This window comes from Buceros rhinoceros, unplaced genomic scaffold (assembly GCF_000710305.1).
Source record: "Buceros rhinoceros silvestris isolate BGI_N320 unplaced genomic scaffold, ASM71030v1 scaffold6216, whole genome shotgun sequence".
In the NCBI taxonomy this organism is placed as follows: Eukaryota; Metazoa; Chordata; class Aves; order Bucerotiformes; family Bucerotidae; genus Buceros; species Buceros rhinoceros.
The window spans coordinates 44,073-57,690 of record NW_010415708.1 but is presented as its reverse complement, the minus strand read 5'-3'; the positions used below and the strand labels follow the sequence as shown (position 1 = coordinate 57,690).

At 44.9% G+C, this 13,618-nt stretch overlaps 1 protein-coding gene across 1 annotated transcript in view; it reads right to left on the bottom strand.

Moving 5' to 3' along the window:
- MYRIP (myosin VIIA and Rab interacting protein) overlaps positions 1 to 13,618 on the bottom strand; it is a 113,211-nt gene that overhangs the window by 65,910 nt on the left and 33,683 nt on the right. Inside the window, exon 2 of the mRNA XM_010137514.1 lies at positions 2,908 to 3,129. Coding sequence (XP_010135816.1) covers positions 2,908 to 3,129 — 222 coding nt within the window. The remainder of the gene's footprint in view (positions 1 to 2,907; positions 3,130 to 13,618) is intronic.

Below are 13,618 nucleotides of genomic sequence, written 5' to 3'. Positions count from 1 at the left end.
AAAAAACAAAGTTTCTTCCCGGGGGCGGGCGAAGCCCCAGCCTGTTTGAAGGGTGTTCTGTCTGCCTGCTGAGTGTAGATTTTTATTGCTGTGTTACCAGAAGCGCTGCTCCATTTTTACATCAGCGTCAATCCCAGTCCATGCTAGTCAGAGACAAGCGTACCGGGCACTGCAGGTAGACTAGACCTTAATAAATTTTCCTCAAGTCTCACTTAAAAAGTGACTCAGATTAAAAAAATCTAATGGATATCTAATTAATCTTATTTGAATTAATTTTCAAGTTCCAGAAAGGCAATTACACGTGGTGCCGACGTAACTTGTGAGAGTCTAGTTAGAACCCCACCTTTCAACTGGGCACCGTAACAAACTCAACAGAAAATGCAAAGAACATTAAAGAAACAACTCTAGATTGAGAGTCTCGAAGACAAATGATATTCTCTTGCTTTTAAAGCAGCAGTCAAATTTGAAGTATGAAAAGCAAAACATTGAGATAAATCTGTGCTGCAAGCTGTCAGTGTGACAATTTTGGGACCCGTTTTGAGCCACGCAGGATGCTGCTTCGCACGGAGGCTGAGCGCACGCAGCATGGCTGTAGTTTTTATAAGTTGACATCATTATGGAGAGGAGCAGTGCCTGGCTCTCTGTCTCTTCGTAATTGCCATCAGCAAAGGGCCAAAACAGTTCTTATGAAGAAGAGTAATGACTTCCTCCAGCGGAGGAGGTGATGCCACCTTACTCAGAGCCTGGCTCAAAGGAGCTAAGCAAGAGGCCACCAGGTGATGGACCCTCATCATCTGAGCAGGGGTTTTGAGAACAACTGAGCGAATCACACAGCAGATGGATGTGAAGGTGTCCATGCTCCCACTCAAAACAGAGACAGAAATCTTCTGACACGCAGATGGTGAGACCAAAAGGAGGGAACCAAGAATGCAGGGGGATTCACCCACGTTAGTCTTGAAAAGCTGAGGTGGACAGCCAGGTGTTCGTGTGCCTTGTTTTGGACGGGACTCTCTATACTCCTCCTACAGTCCAGAGGTAAAATGTGATTGGTTTGGAAAAACTGCCAAAATGGGCATTTTAATGGCTTACACTGATTTATTGTAGTACAAGCGTCGAACTGGAAAGCAGAGTATCACTACAGGGGTGTTCTGGGATGTGCCTCCAAGGGGACTGGAAAAGAAAATGGAAGCCACCATAAATGAGCAAAGACCCCCCTGCCTGACACCAAAAGCCTGAATCCAGAGGGCAAAGAAACTGTGCCTTTAGACCGAGTCCGACCGAAAAAACCCCCCGCAAACCAAACCACCTCCGCAGCCCCTGCGGAAGGCCAGCCCCTGATCCCTCTACAGGGATTTCTAAGTCCAAGCGATAAACCAGATCATAAAAAGATTAGCAGCAGTGTGGCTTAGTTCACTTATTCACCGATAAATAACTCAAGCTGTGTCTGAGGTGTCACAGAAAATGTTTTTAACAGAGTTACAGGTGAGTGACTGAGAGCTGCACAGGATTGGGAGAAAAGCCCTGACTGCAAGGGTCAGAAACAGCATTTTTATAGTACAGCTACAGATTTTTCTTCTGAAATCCAATCCTTCTGAGATTTTTTTTTTTTGCGGAGTCAGCAAAAACTATTTTAAACGCAGTTCATCAGCACTCATGACCCTGGCTGCCTGTTCTGCTGCCCGTACGGGTGAATTCAGGGGAAGTGGAAGAAAGAGGTGTAATATGAAACGGTTGAATGACTAGAACAGGAAAACAGCACAGGCTGCACGGCTCTCCGTGCTGCTGGAAAACATAATCCTGTTGTTCTGCCTCCTCACTGGCGGAAAGCGGATGTGTGTAGGTTTTCCAAGGCAAAAGGCAGAGAGAGAGCAGGTGCCCTGGAGAATACAATCTCCTGTGGGTTCAAAGCAGGGGCTGTTGTGACAGGACAAGGGCTGGTGGGTTCAACTAAAAGAGTGGATTCGGACTAGAGAGAAGGAAGAAACTGTTTACGCTGAGGGTGGTGAGACCCTGGCCCAGGCTGCCCAGAGAGGTGGCAGAAGCCCCATCCCTGGAACCGTCCCAGGTCAGGCTGGACCTTGGGGCTCTGAGCTCTGGGTGCAGATGTCCCTGCTCCCTGCAGGGAGCTGGACTGGGTGAGCTTTGAAGGCCCCTTCCAGCCCAACCCAGTCTGTGATTCTCTGAGTTATTTCATTCATCCTCCTTTTCCGAGTCAGTGCTATGCCACCACAGCTCCTGCTGCTTTTGGAACCTGGCCTGCAAAGCGGACAAGAAGGACTGTCACAGTCACTGCCCAGGGAACAAGCCCTTTGCTGTTGTGTTTGCTTGAATTTTCCCCTGGAACTGTCTTTAAGTGTTGTGGCTCTGTAGCTTCAAAAGGGTGAGTCAGTAAATCCCTGATACCCTCCACAAACAGAAGCCTGGCAGCACCTTTTCAGCAGATGTTCGTAACAACAACAGGTCACCCGCTGTTTTCGCTGGTTATCTGCCAAAGCAAGCCCGAAGCATCCCCACCGATGAGCTGGCATGTAGAACTGCGCTCCAAACCACAGTCACAGCTGGACAATCTATTCTCCAACACTCTCCCTTCCACTCCCCGCCCATCAGCAGGGCTCGTTGCAGAACGTTTCACTGCCTCACCACCATCTGTGCCTGGCTTCCCTCAGCAACCCAGGCACTGCCAGAGATCCCAGCCCTGCTCACTGCTTCATCGCTTCAGCGATGGAAAACGCAACAGGTAACCAACCACTCCCGGAACAGATTAACCTCCAAAACCCCAGGCACGCCACCCCTCAGGAACCAATCTACATCAACGGGTCCTTCATGTCCTGTCCCACCAGGGCGAAGGACTGACGAACACCAGACAGAGCTCAGGCCAGGTCACAGCTGCTCTGCCCAGGTCTTTACCTTGCTTGCTGGCAGACGCTGCAAATCCAAGCCTTCTCCTTCTTCTGGTAAGAGCTGCAGCTCTTGCAGATGTTGTACTTGCAGTCCTGGCACTGGCGCTTGCTGTTGATGAGGAAGGTGAACGGGGAACAGCAGCGAATGCAGCAGCGCTCGTTGAACTTCTGCTGCTTGGAAAGGATGCTGCACTTGCTACCCTCCTCATCCAGCTTCTGCTTCATCTCACTGGAACGAAAAGCAAAAGAACACCACTGTGAACGACGTTTCAGTGGGAAACCTCCCCTCTGCCTCGCTCCTCTTTCCACATCTCCATGTTATGCTCTTAAAATAACTTCTGCAGGTGTGAAATAAATGTCAGAAATGCGTTTTCTAAATCTAAACAGGAAGGTCAATCACATACCTCATTTCAGAGAGAATGGGGTGTTTTACTAGTAAGAAATAACACTAAGCCAACTGCCAACCGATCATGAAAGCGTTTGCAGACTCCCTCAAAGCTTTTCTGTATTCCTGCAGAAGAGTTTGTTTATTAAAAAATAAAATAAACTGTCTGTATGCAGTATTCAGTAATTTGCTCTGTCCCATTTTACAGTGCTTCTGGTATTTTACTAATTAGGCAATATAATCCCTGATAAGAGTCATACAAAACATCCAGAAGGAACAGTGGTGTAAGGAGAGAAGCCTGCAAACTCATCACACAGCTTCTAGCACGTACAACTAAGAGATTAAGAGCAAAAAAAAAAACTAGGATTAATGAAAAACATGTTAAATAAAAGCTTACAGAACTATGTGCACATACGTATATTCATTTTTTCCATTTCTCAGAATTAATGGTGGCTCTACTTTATTATTGCCCATTGCTGATAAGAACCACTTGGTAAGACTAGAGTAACATAAAGGTCTAAACAAACCTTAAAAGATACCACAAGACCAGACTGCAGGAAGACGAAGTCATGACGTGCTGACTTACACTTAAATTAACGCTTAAACATCTTGCTACAGGAAAAGAAATATACACTTATTGAATACATATGCAGGAACTACAGCAAAATCATCTGTCAGCAGCATTATGAGCCAAGCCTGGAATGTTAAAAAGCCTCACGTTACGGGGCGATACATCATCTTTGCCATTCCTGCCTCGGATTCATAACTCAAAAGCAGCCTATTTTATGGAAGCCTGACAGGTCAATTCTAAAGCTCAACTCTAAAAGGCAATTAAGGCAGTGATCTAAAGCACATCATTTCTGAACGCGCACATGCATCACATTTAACTATATTCCCGATACAGACCTTTTATAAATTAAAACTTCAAACCAATGTGTGTTTCTGCCGTTTGGCCCCTGCACAAAGGTTTGGCTACCCTAGGCCAGCTGCTCAAACCCAAGTAAACCCTTTTTGGAGTTACAAGGAAATAATCTTCTTTATGATTTTTGTCCAGCTGGCAAAACTGACTTGGTTTTCCACAGTTTTACAGAATGCTAAAGGTGAAAAGGTTAAGCGACTAGCATGTAAGAGAAGAAATGTCTGAATTAAGCAAGCCAAACCGGCTTCCTGGTGTAAACAGGAAGGTGGGAACCCCAGGTCCCAGGAGAGAAGCCGGTGAAGGTGAGAGCTAGATGCTACAAGGAAGATTTCTGGCACAGACAGGAAGTGTTAGAAGCCCAATGTGATGCAATCTTTGCTTCAGGCTGGAGACCCCGGGCAGCAGATTCTGATCATCCTGTACGATGAGACCAGCTAAGGAACCGAGGTCAGGAGGAGCAGTGAAAGCAGAGATTTTTATCCTCGCACAGCTCTCTTATCCCCCCGAATCAGTAACGCTGATGTTCAGTAGTACCAGCCTGCACACTCACCACTGGCATTTTAAACCCTCATTAGGACTCTGAGGCATGACAGCAAGGCAACAGAAGTGAAGCCACCTATTAAAGCACTACAATAGTGCTTGCCCAAAATAAAACCAGGCCGTTCTGTTGACAACAGAGCTAATAAAGCCTGAAAGCTAAGAAAAGCTGAGCACGCACCAAAGCCTTTTCATCAGCACAGGCATTAATTACATCTCTCTCCTCTACCTGGCTGCCAATACCCATTACCATGGTAGAACCTTAGTATCATTAAAGCCACCTGCCTCACTCTTAAATAAGACTAAAATTGGCCCATGGATTCACAAAGTTAATAGGATAGGGACAGGCAGGCTGGCAGAGAGAGAGTATGACAGAAAAAAAGCTTCGTTTCCATAGGGAACCAGGCAGAAAAGAAAGCGATGCTCGTCCCTCTGACGGCTGCAACAGATGACGAACCTCACACACTACCTGCCAAAGGCTGCTCTAGTTTCTGCCAGGAGTCAAACGGCGAAAGGAATTGTCAGAGCTTGTCAGCTGAAGCCAAAAGGCTACTCTCCACACTCTTGCCTTGGAAGCAAGACATAGGTTTCACGCAAAGACAAAACGCTGCCCAACATTGGTAGGCAACTCAACCTGCCTGGTGTGAGGAAAATCATGTAGTTAGAGGGAAAAGTCAGTTCTGGTTTAATCCCAGCATCACTGAGAAAATCTCACGTCCACGTGACTTCTGCTGGATGATTCCTGCGAGCGGGATGAGTGATGTGAAGTCCAACCTCAGGGTACCGAGAAAGTTTCAGTACTGGAATTCAGGAGGTACAAGTTTGAGGCAACCTGAGTTTGAAGGTCTTGGACTTTGCCTTCAGGGTGTTCAGAGGGCTTGGTGCAAGAAGATTGTAACCATGGTCTACAGAAAGGAAAGCAGTCAACAGTGCTGATCCCTGCTTCCAAAAGGATCTTCCAAAGGATCTGCCCAGACACCCGGGCAGGAGCTGCTGCCTTCTCAGAGGTTGGTCAAACAAAGCACAGATAAGGGGCAGGGGACAGAGGAAAGAGGGAGAATCTGCACATACTCCTGAGCACTTCCTTCCCCCAGCATTACTTCCAAGGAGGGAACATAATGTAATTATAGATATTTCCTTAGAGACATAATGTGTGCAAATAAAGCACGCAACAAAAAAAAAAACCTGCACAAAAAACGTCCCTTTTGGGGAAAGGCCAGAAGAGTGGGAACCACAACTGACAGGATTTATTCATATCACGTAAGTCCCAACTGATGGGGCTCAGCTATTACGGTTCTGTGTAACATGGTAATGCGGGTCTGCAGCCAGCAGAACTCCTGCGGAGTGAATGAATCGCACCCTGGATTTCACTTTCTTGTTCGAGTGGCTGCATTTCACCGACTGCCAACAAGTACAAAAGCAGCAAAGAATACTCAATAGGTGCCCCACTAAGGACTAATTCTGTCAAAGAACAATTTATTGAACTCTAAGTTCCACAGTTTACAGATGCATACTTAATTTTTTTTTCCCCAGAGGCTTGTATTAATTAATCTGCACCAGTCTGCATAATAAATATGTAATTAATTGCAGCCAATGTTTTGGGTGACAGGCTCGTGGCATGCAATCCCACACAAAGGCAGCTTAAGGAATATAGAAACACAAACGTGTTTGAGAGAAGTCTCTCTGCTTTTTATCCAAAATATTTAGGAAATCAGGAAATATTAGGAACCATTTCTCCCCCATTGGGGTTGTCCCAGGCTGGCCCAGGCTGCCCAGGGCAGTGGTGGGGTCCCCATCCCTGGAGGGGTTTCCCAGCCATGTGCAGGTGCTGCTGAGGGACGGGGGCAGGGGGGACCTGCCAGTGCTGGGGAATGGGGGCAGTGGAGGAGCTGAAAGGGCTTTTCCAACCTAAACCAGTCTGTGATCCTGGTTTTTTGAGAGTTAACTCTTAACTGGCCGTGTTGTAAGGACACCTGTTTCTCTGAGCTACAACCACAAAGCTCCATAGCTGTAATTATTCTGTATTTTACTAAGTGAAACAAAACCTAGATAGCCCTGTACGCTTCCTCCCCCAGAGGCATCACTGGGATTCCTTCCTCAAGGGCTGGGGCAGGTGGAGCTAGAACCTCACCTGCGAAGTCAACAGCAACGTTGGCAACCTGCCACAGTAAGGTAACACTGAGTTTTAAAAAAGGCTGGAAAGCAGCCCACAATCTGTTGGAGAAGCAGGTTTAAAGAGGCCATCCCCACATGTACAAGGCTAGGAAATTAGAACTATGCCCTTTTTTCTAGGTTCCTCTCAACAGTCACAGCCGTGCCTCATGCTGTCTTTAACCGGCAGGGTGTCTATCAGTATTCTGTGCGCTCCCGGTGCTGTCAAGAAGCCACGCTAGTGCAAACACGCTGCTTGCACTGGGGAGCCTTCGAGGAACATGCATCGCTTTAATCTGTGTGGAGGAGTATCGATCCAGCAGCAGCTGCCGCCATCAACTTTCAGGGAGAATTAGACAGCAGGGAATGAACCATAAATGGAAAAAAACCCCAAAGCCATCAAAACCAACCCAAAGCAAACACAGAGTTTTCAGGGAGAGACAGGGTGATGGGACACCTCAGCATTCAAGCGCTAAGAGGCTCAGAAACAGTTATGAGTAAGTCACTTGTATCAAAAATCAGGAAGATAAATATTTCACAGTCCAATTATTCCAACTGCAGTTGCATTCTTCTAACTAACACCTTACCAGGATCTCTTAAAGGTTTTTTCTCTTCAGCTTTTTATCGCTATAAAATCAAATTTCTATAAAATTAGGAGCTTAGAATAACATACTTTCATGTTTAAGTAAGTGAGGTGCAAGAATAAAATCCTATTTCAGCACTTTTTTTGCTTTAAACAAGCGTTTGCAACAATGTGGAGACTAAATGGGCTCCATATTAACCGAGTGACATACCCCACCTGCCTCAACTCAGGTTTTTTGGAGATGAATAAATTAACACTAGAAGACAGATCTATATCCTATCTTTAAAAAATAACCATTACCTTTCTACAACCTGTGACAGCACTATATATACATAAAAAAATCAGTTACTTGCATAAAAAAGTATCCCAAGTTCCGGGGAAAAACTCATTCTAAAAATAAAGAATTCCAGCACAGCAGAAACACTGCTGTTATTGGGTTGGGTTTTTTTTTTTCATGTTTGCAAACACTTCTGATAATGGGAAAAGAATTGCACTGACACCTGCCTATTTCTTACTCGACACTGTAAGTGTCGTGAAGACCAACATGTGGAGGCTTTGTGCTGATCACAGTGAAGCTGCTGATGGAACCAGAAAAACGCCACCACACTCGACGCTCGCCTCTGTCTAAAAACTAGGTGTCAGGCACTGGGTTTGCTAAAGAGAGGCAGGATCGGTCAGCACCAGGGTGAGCCGTGGCTCGCTCGCCCCAGACCAGAGCCTTGCTCGTCGTAGCAGGCTCCATCCTAACCTGTTAACAATTTCACGCTCAGGTGAAGGCGCTTCACAAACCGAACGACTGCTGCTCTGTTCAGACGCTATTGACTCCACGCTAGTGGCTCTTCGGGGAAGTGTCCCTTTCTGCTGCTGACACAAGCACTGTCAGTCAGTGCCAGGTCAGTGTCCACCACCAGCTGGAACCGCCTGACACGTCAGAGTGTGGATAAATGAAAAAAATAATACACCGGGATTAGCCCAAATTCCTTCTCACTTTGTAAAGCTGTAAATTGTTAAGACACGCTGTATTTAACCCCATTTTCTCCTGGCACGTTGGGTATCGGGAGCACAGGCTGCGCACCACATTTAACTGAGAGGCTTTGCAATCTTCTGCGGGCAAGTGGAGCAGCAAGGAAGAAGCAGGTTTTTTGAATTACAAACCAAAGGGAGAGGAAAATATTGACAGTAGCTCCAGCTCCCCGTTCAAACACACATCCTTAAGGCAGACCTTGCAAAGGCACTGGCAGATGCTCTTGCTGTAGTAACCCCAGTATTTAAATGACGATCGTGTCTTTGTTAACGCTATTACAACACTTCAAATATTATCTCACAGCTAATGTTCTTAACTTAATCCAGAAGCTTTTTATTCTGGGAACAATTCTGCAAAGTTAGAGACACATTCTGGGTTGGTGTACTTAAAACTCAGCTTTATAAAGCACTACCAATAGGACCCAGGCTTGCATCAGGTAGTTTGAAGTACCTTCGAATACCACGGATCTAGTTCTTGACAGCACTGCACTGCTTCATGCCGGTGTCCTCCACGGATTCCAGCAGTGCTGTGGTACAGTACGATGGATGGGCTGGTGGAACCCGGAGCCAAAAGCCGCCCCGTTTGCAGCTACAGCCTGCAATGCTCCCAGGAGATGGTCAGACTGCTGGCTTCTGTTTAGTAGTAGAAAATGGGTACGGACTAACCCAGAAATTCTCTCAGGAAAAGCCAGTCACTTTCTTAGACTCTGCTACTGCAAATCCTCCTTCCCTCACCACATTTCCAAATGAATCCAAAGCTCTACCCCCAAAGCCCCTTTCCTCAGAGGTACACACGGATTTACCTCCTGGGCTCCGCTGCTGGACAGACAGACAGCTCTCTCCTCACCCCGCCCCTGCAGAGCTGCACTGATGCGCCATCACCTGAATTACAGATTAAACCTGCTTCTGATGTGTGACTCCAGTGATTTAAATACATCAAAGGAGAATTGGTGCTTTAAAAGCAAGAGTTTATTCTCAAAACCAAACATTTCTGCTCAAAGGAAAGAGACTATGAAACACTAGCCTTTCAAAATAACCGGAATATAAACACACTGGCATCTCTGTAAATGCAGGATTACAGAAACTCACGTAATTAAGCGGTCACAAGGGACCTGTAACTGAAATATCTGTTGATTTATAACAAATAATGAAATGTAGGTTATTAAACTATGAGGGGAGGAAGCTCCTCCAATGGGAACCATAACAGCACAGTTCGTATTAATTTCATGACTAAAAATTCTAGTGCTGACAAAAATCAATATTTCTCTGTAATGAATTACTCAGTTTGGTTTTATACATTTAGTTGCAAGTATGTGGAAAAACTAAGGAGTGACCAACTTGATGCTTAGAGGGCAAGAGAAGATCTCCTTTAAAACAGTCCTGAAAAACATGTATTTAACCAAGATTTTAGTGCTTAGGAAAGGGAAAAGGTATGGCTGCGTTTCCCATAAATATTCCCTAAGCTTGGAGGCGTTTTCTGCTTGAAATGTGTCTCGGTCTCAACAGTGTGAGGGTTTTCTTCACAGATGGGGCTGTACAATTTTTTTTTTTTACCCAATCCCGTACTATGCTCCAAGACATCTTTCAAACCACTGTTCTAAGCCAAGGGCACAAATTTTGGTTGCTACAGGAGTATGTGTAAGCCAGGCATAAAAAGGGAAGTAATTTAACACTCACAACAAGACACACAAAAAAATCTTGATTGACAGCCAATTATTTTTACTGAGAAAAAACAATTGCACAGATTTTTGCCTGAAGCAAAGGGCAAGCATTACGTATATAATAATTTGTAACATTTTTGAGAGCTTTAAATCAAACTGAAATGCACCGATACTTACAATCAAGGACTTTCTCCTTGAGCAAAAAACCAAAAAGCTTTATTGAAGTGCAGTACCCTGGTTATGTCTATGCAACTACAAAAGCAGAGAAAACAAAAGCTCGGCGTACAATCAATAGTTTATAAATCAAAGCCAAACCTTACTACAAGAAACAGAGGCAGCCCCGGGAAGAGCTGCTGCTTCATAAACCCCATTGTTCGAAATCAGCAAGAAATTAAAGCACAGCGTTTCTCTTCCTGTGGGCAAAGCACACACAGGCTGCAAACGCCGCAATCAATGACGGAGAAAGCTGCTTCAGCTGAAATACTCCCCCCGTGCGGGAAACACTGAAGTTACAGAGACTCCCTTGATTGCCAGTTGGTTCATTTTCTGGACGATGCCACCACAGCGTACGTGTCCAAGAAGTACTTACACCACTCTACACGTAGAGTTGAGCTTCCCGGCTCACTTAAAAAGCTGAATCGGTCTCTAACTTTGCAGAAATACCAGCTCAGACCTCGAGGTTCTGGCATGGGAAGTTACAAAGACCAGACACTGTGTTCTTTGTGTCACGAACTCCAGCACGTACTCTTACGTGAAGAACTTACACACCAAAGAAGTTACTCTGCCAGGTTTTCCACTCCCTCACCTCCCACCCTCACACAGAGTTTTTTCAGCGTTCTTCTAATTTCCATTTCACTGATGTTGGAGAAGGTACCTTCTGCCAACTGAAGAAAAAAAAAAATCTCCACAAGGGCCACAGAAGGTCTTGAAAAATAAACCGAGATCACTATTCATGTTCCTCAAGTCTCATTTATCTGCTGAGAGACACCAAGGAAGCCATACACACTATCTAACAAGGCTTTACAGGAATTCAGAGGGCTAGTCTGCATCAGCAAATCCAGATCCTACTAGTTCTGGAGTAGCATTTGGGGGGGGCAAGCTCTGAGATACACTGCTGAGCTTACTGGCCTCCAAATGAGGGACCAATGCCAGATTTGTATCGGAGGTATGAGGTCAGTAGGAACGAAGAAATAATCAAATGGGTTAACAACAGGGGCATATTCAGAGCTGCTCTTCCTCTAATACCAGTAAAATCATGTCTCCAGAAACAGTCACTCCCAGAATCAGTAGAGCTTTTCACCCTCTGTTGTTCATCAGTAAAATACCAGCTTTTCTCACGCACCGTTAAAATTGGTCATATTCAACACACTGTATTTTACCCAGAATATTTGCACTTTTTTCTATCTTAAAAGTATATGACAAATATCTAATAAAAGAAAACGCTGTGCTGAAGTAAACAATTTTCTTCAAACTGCCTCTGCTCTGCATAGCAAGAAGTTTCTTCAGCATGTTTTCAAAAGTCTTCTATGACTTCAACTTCTAAATTCTTCATAAAATATTTACAACAGGGTAAAAATCCCCACATTTATTATTTAGTCAGAAGAATATAAAGGGGAGTTTGTAAAAGATCAAAGAAATACAGATGCAGTAAGAAAAGCAGTAAACTATGTAAGTTGGACAGACGTTTTAACACACGCATTATCTGCCTGTTACGTTTGCGTGCATACAACTCTAACAACCAAAATCCTGTTTAGAAAAACAAAACGCCCCCCCCAAGTTTGTTCAGTTTTATCAAGCCACTGAAATTAATGACCTTTCACTCCCCTAGTATTTTGCATTACAGAACTTGGCTGAGGAAGGAGAGGCAGGAGCAACAACTGTCACTCAGAAGAATGGTCCTTCCACCAGCTCTGATGGGAGGAAAATTTCACAGCGATACATTATTGGTCTCAAAAATATTATTGTAAGAGACTAAGAGGATGCTGCACCCTCCCAACAGCCAACAGCAGCAATCCACCCCACAACGGATGCAAGCGATGGCTCCCCACGCGACTCTCCTCACGTGGGGCTTTGTGCTGGCGCATCCACAAAGGAAGTCACGGCAAACGCGCTTCTGAGAGCATCGGTATCGCCCCGCAACACTCACCTCAGCCTACAGGAGGCCAAACTACGCATCAGCGGCTCCCGTTTCGTTTCACATTTCCAAGTGTCTAACAGAAACGAAAGCGTGAAGGTGTCGTCACAGCATTTTGCCCTCTGGAAATAAATGTCACCGCTGCAAAACGCTTACTCACTCACACGCTGCTCAACACACGCTGCCTCTCTTACATTTTTCTCCTGTAATGATTTTAAACCCGGTTTCTAACAATTATCCCACATTTTACTTCATTAAGTAGCAGCAAAATTCTAGCTTTTTTTTTTAGAAATTAATTTTGCATCCCACAAAATCGATAATTTATTCTTTTTTTTTAGATTTCCAGGGATCTTTACCAGCACAATTCTGAGTAAATTAAAAATCACCTGCCCCCCTTAAAGCTTTGCATCATTCTTCTGAGTATCAGAGCATTAAGTGCATTGCATTTTATTGACTCTGGAGCACCCGCTATTGTTAATTGTCTGCCAGAGACCAAAGAATTCATCATCATATCGCAAAGATGCCGGATCCCCTAGCATAGCAATTTACTGTATATAAAAAATAAATAAATCAATTGGCGATAAACCGTACCCTCTTCCACACCGGTCCAAACCCATTTGTCTGAAGCGGGTGATGTACAGACTGTGCACTGTGCTCCTGCTGCTGTTATTTGATAATATTGTTTTCTCCCATCCTCTGGTTGTCTAAACAGCTCTCAAAATCAGGATTTTCACATGTAGCAAGCTCAGGAGACTTGTACAATTCCTAACACTGATTTTTTACCTTATTTTTAGCAACCTGTTCAAAAAACAGCGAGTGAATTACAACAGTATCCGTATTTGGCCTCCACTTAGAAACCCAGTCTCAGGATTAAATTTCCCCCATTTTTCTTTTGCAATGCACATAATCACAACGGCAACAACCGAGCCCTCTGCTCGACTGGCAAGGGGTGACTTTGCTCTCCAGAATCAGGTGGATTCCTCCCAGTGTTCCTGGTCTGTGACTATTTCTCAACTCGTCATTCCCTCAGTGTAGAAGTGAGCCTTCCTGGTGTGCAGCTTCCCTGTTCCCACACCCCCTTCCAGAAGCCAGCCCCGCAGATCAAAGCCACCCATCTTCCTGGTACAAAGAACAACTCCGGAGATGGTTTTCCTATCACAGTGTACCGATTTCATTTCTGAGCTCCCATGGAACCTGTGAGCAATTGTCATCTGGTCCTGGAGACTAATTTCTCTAATTTAGTCTAAAACTCTCTCTTGACACTTCCAATTAAGGCAGGCCCTCACTGTGAAAAACCCCTTCAACTCTTCAAAAAAAAAAAAAAA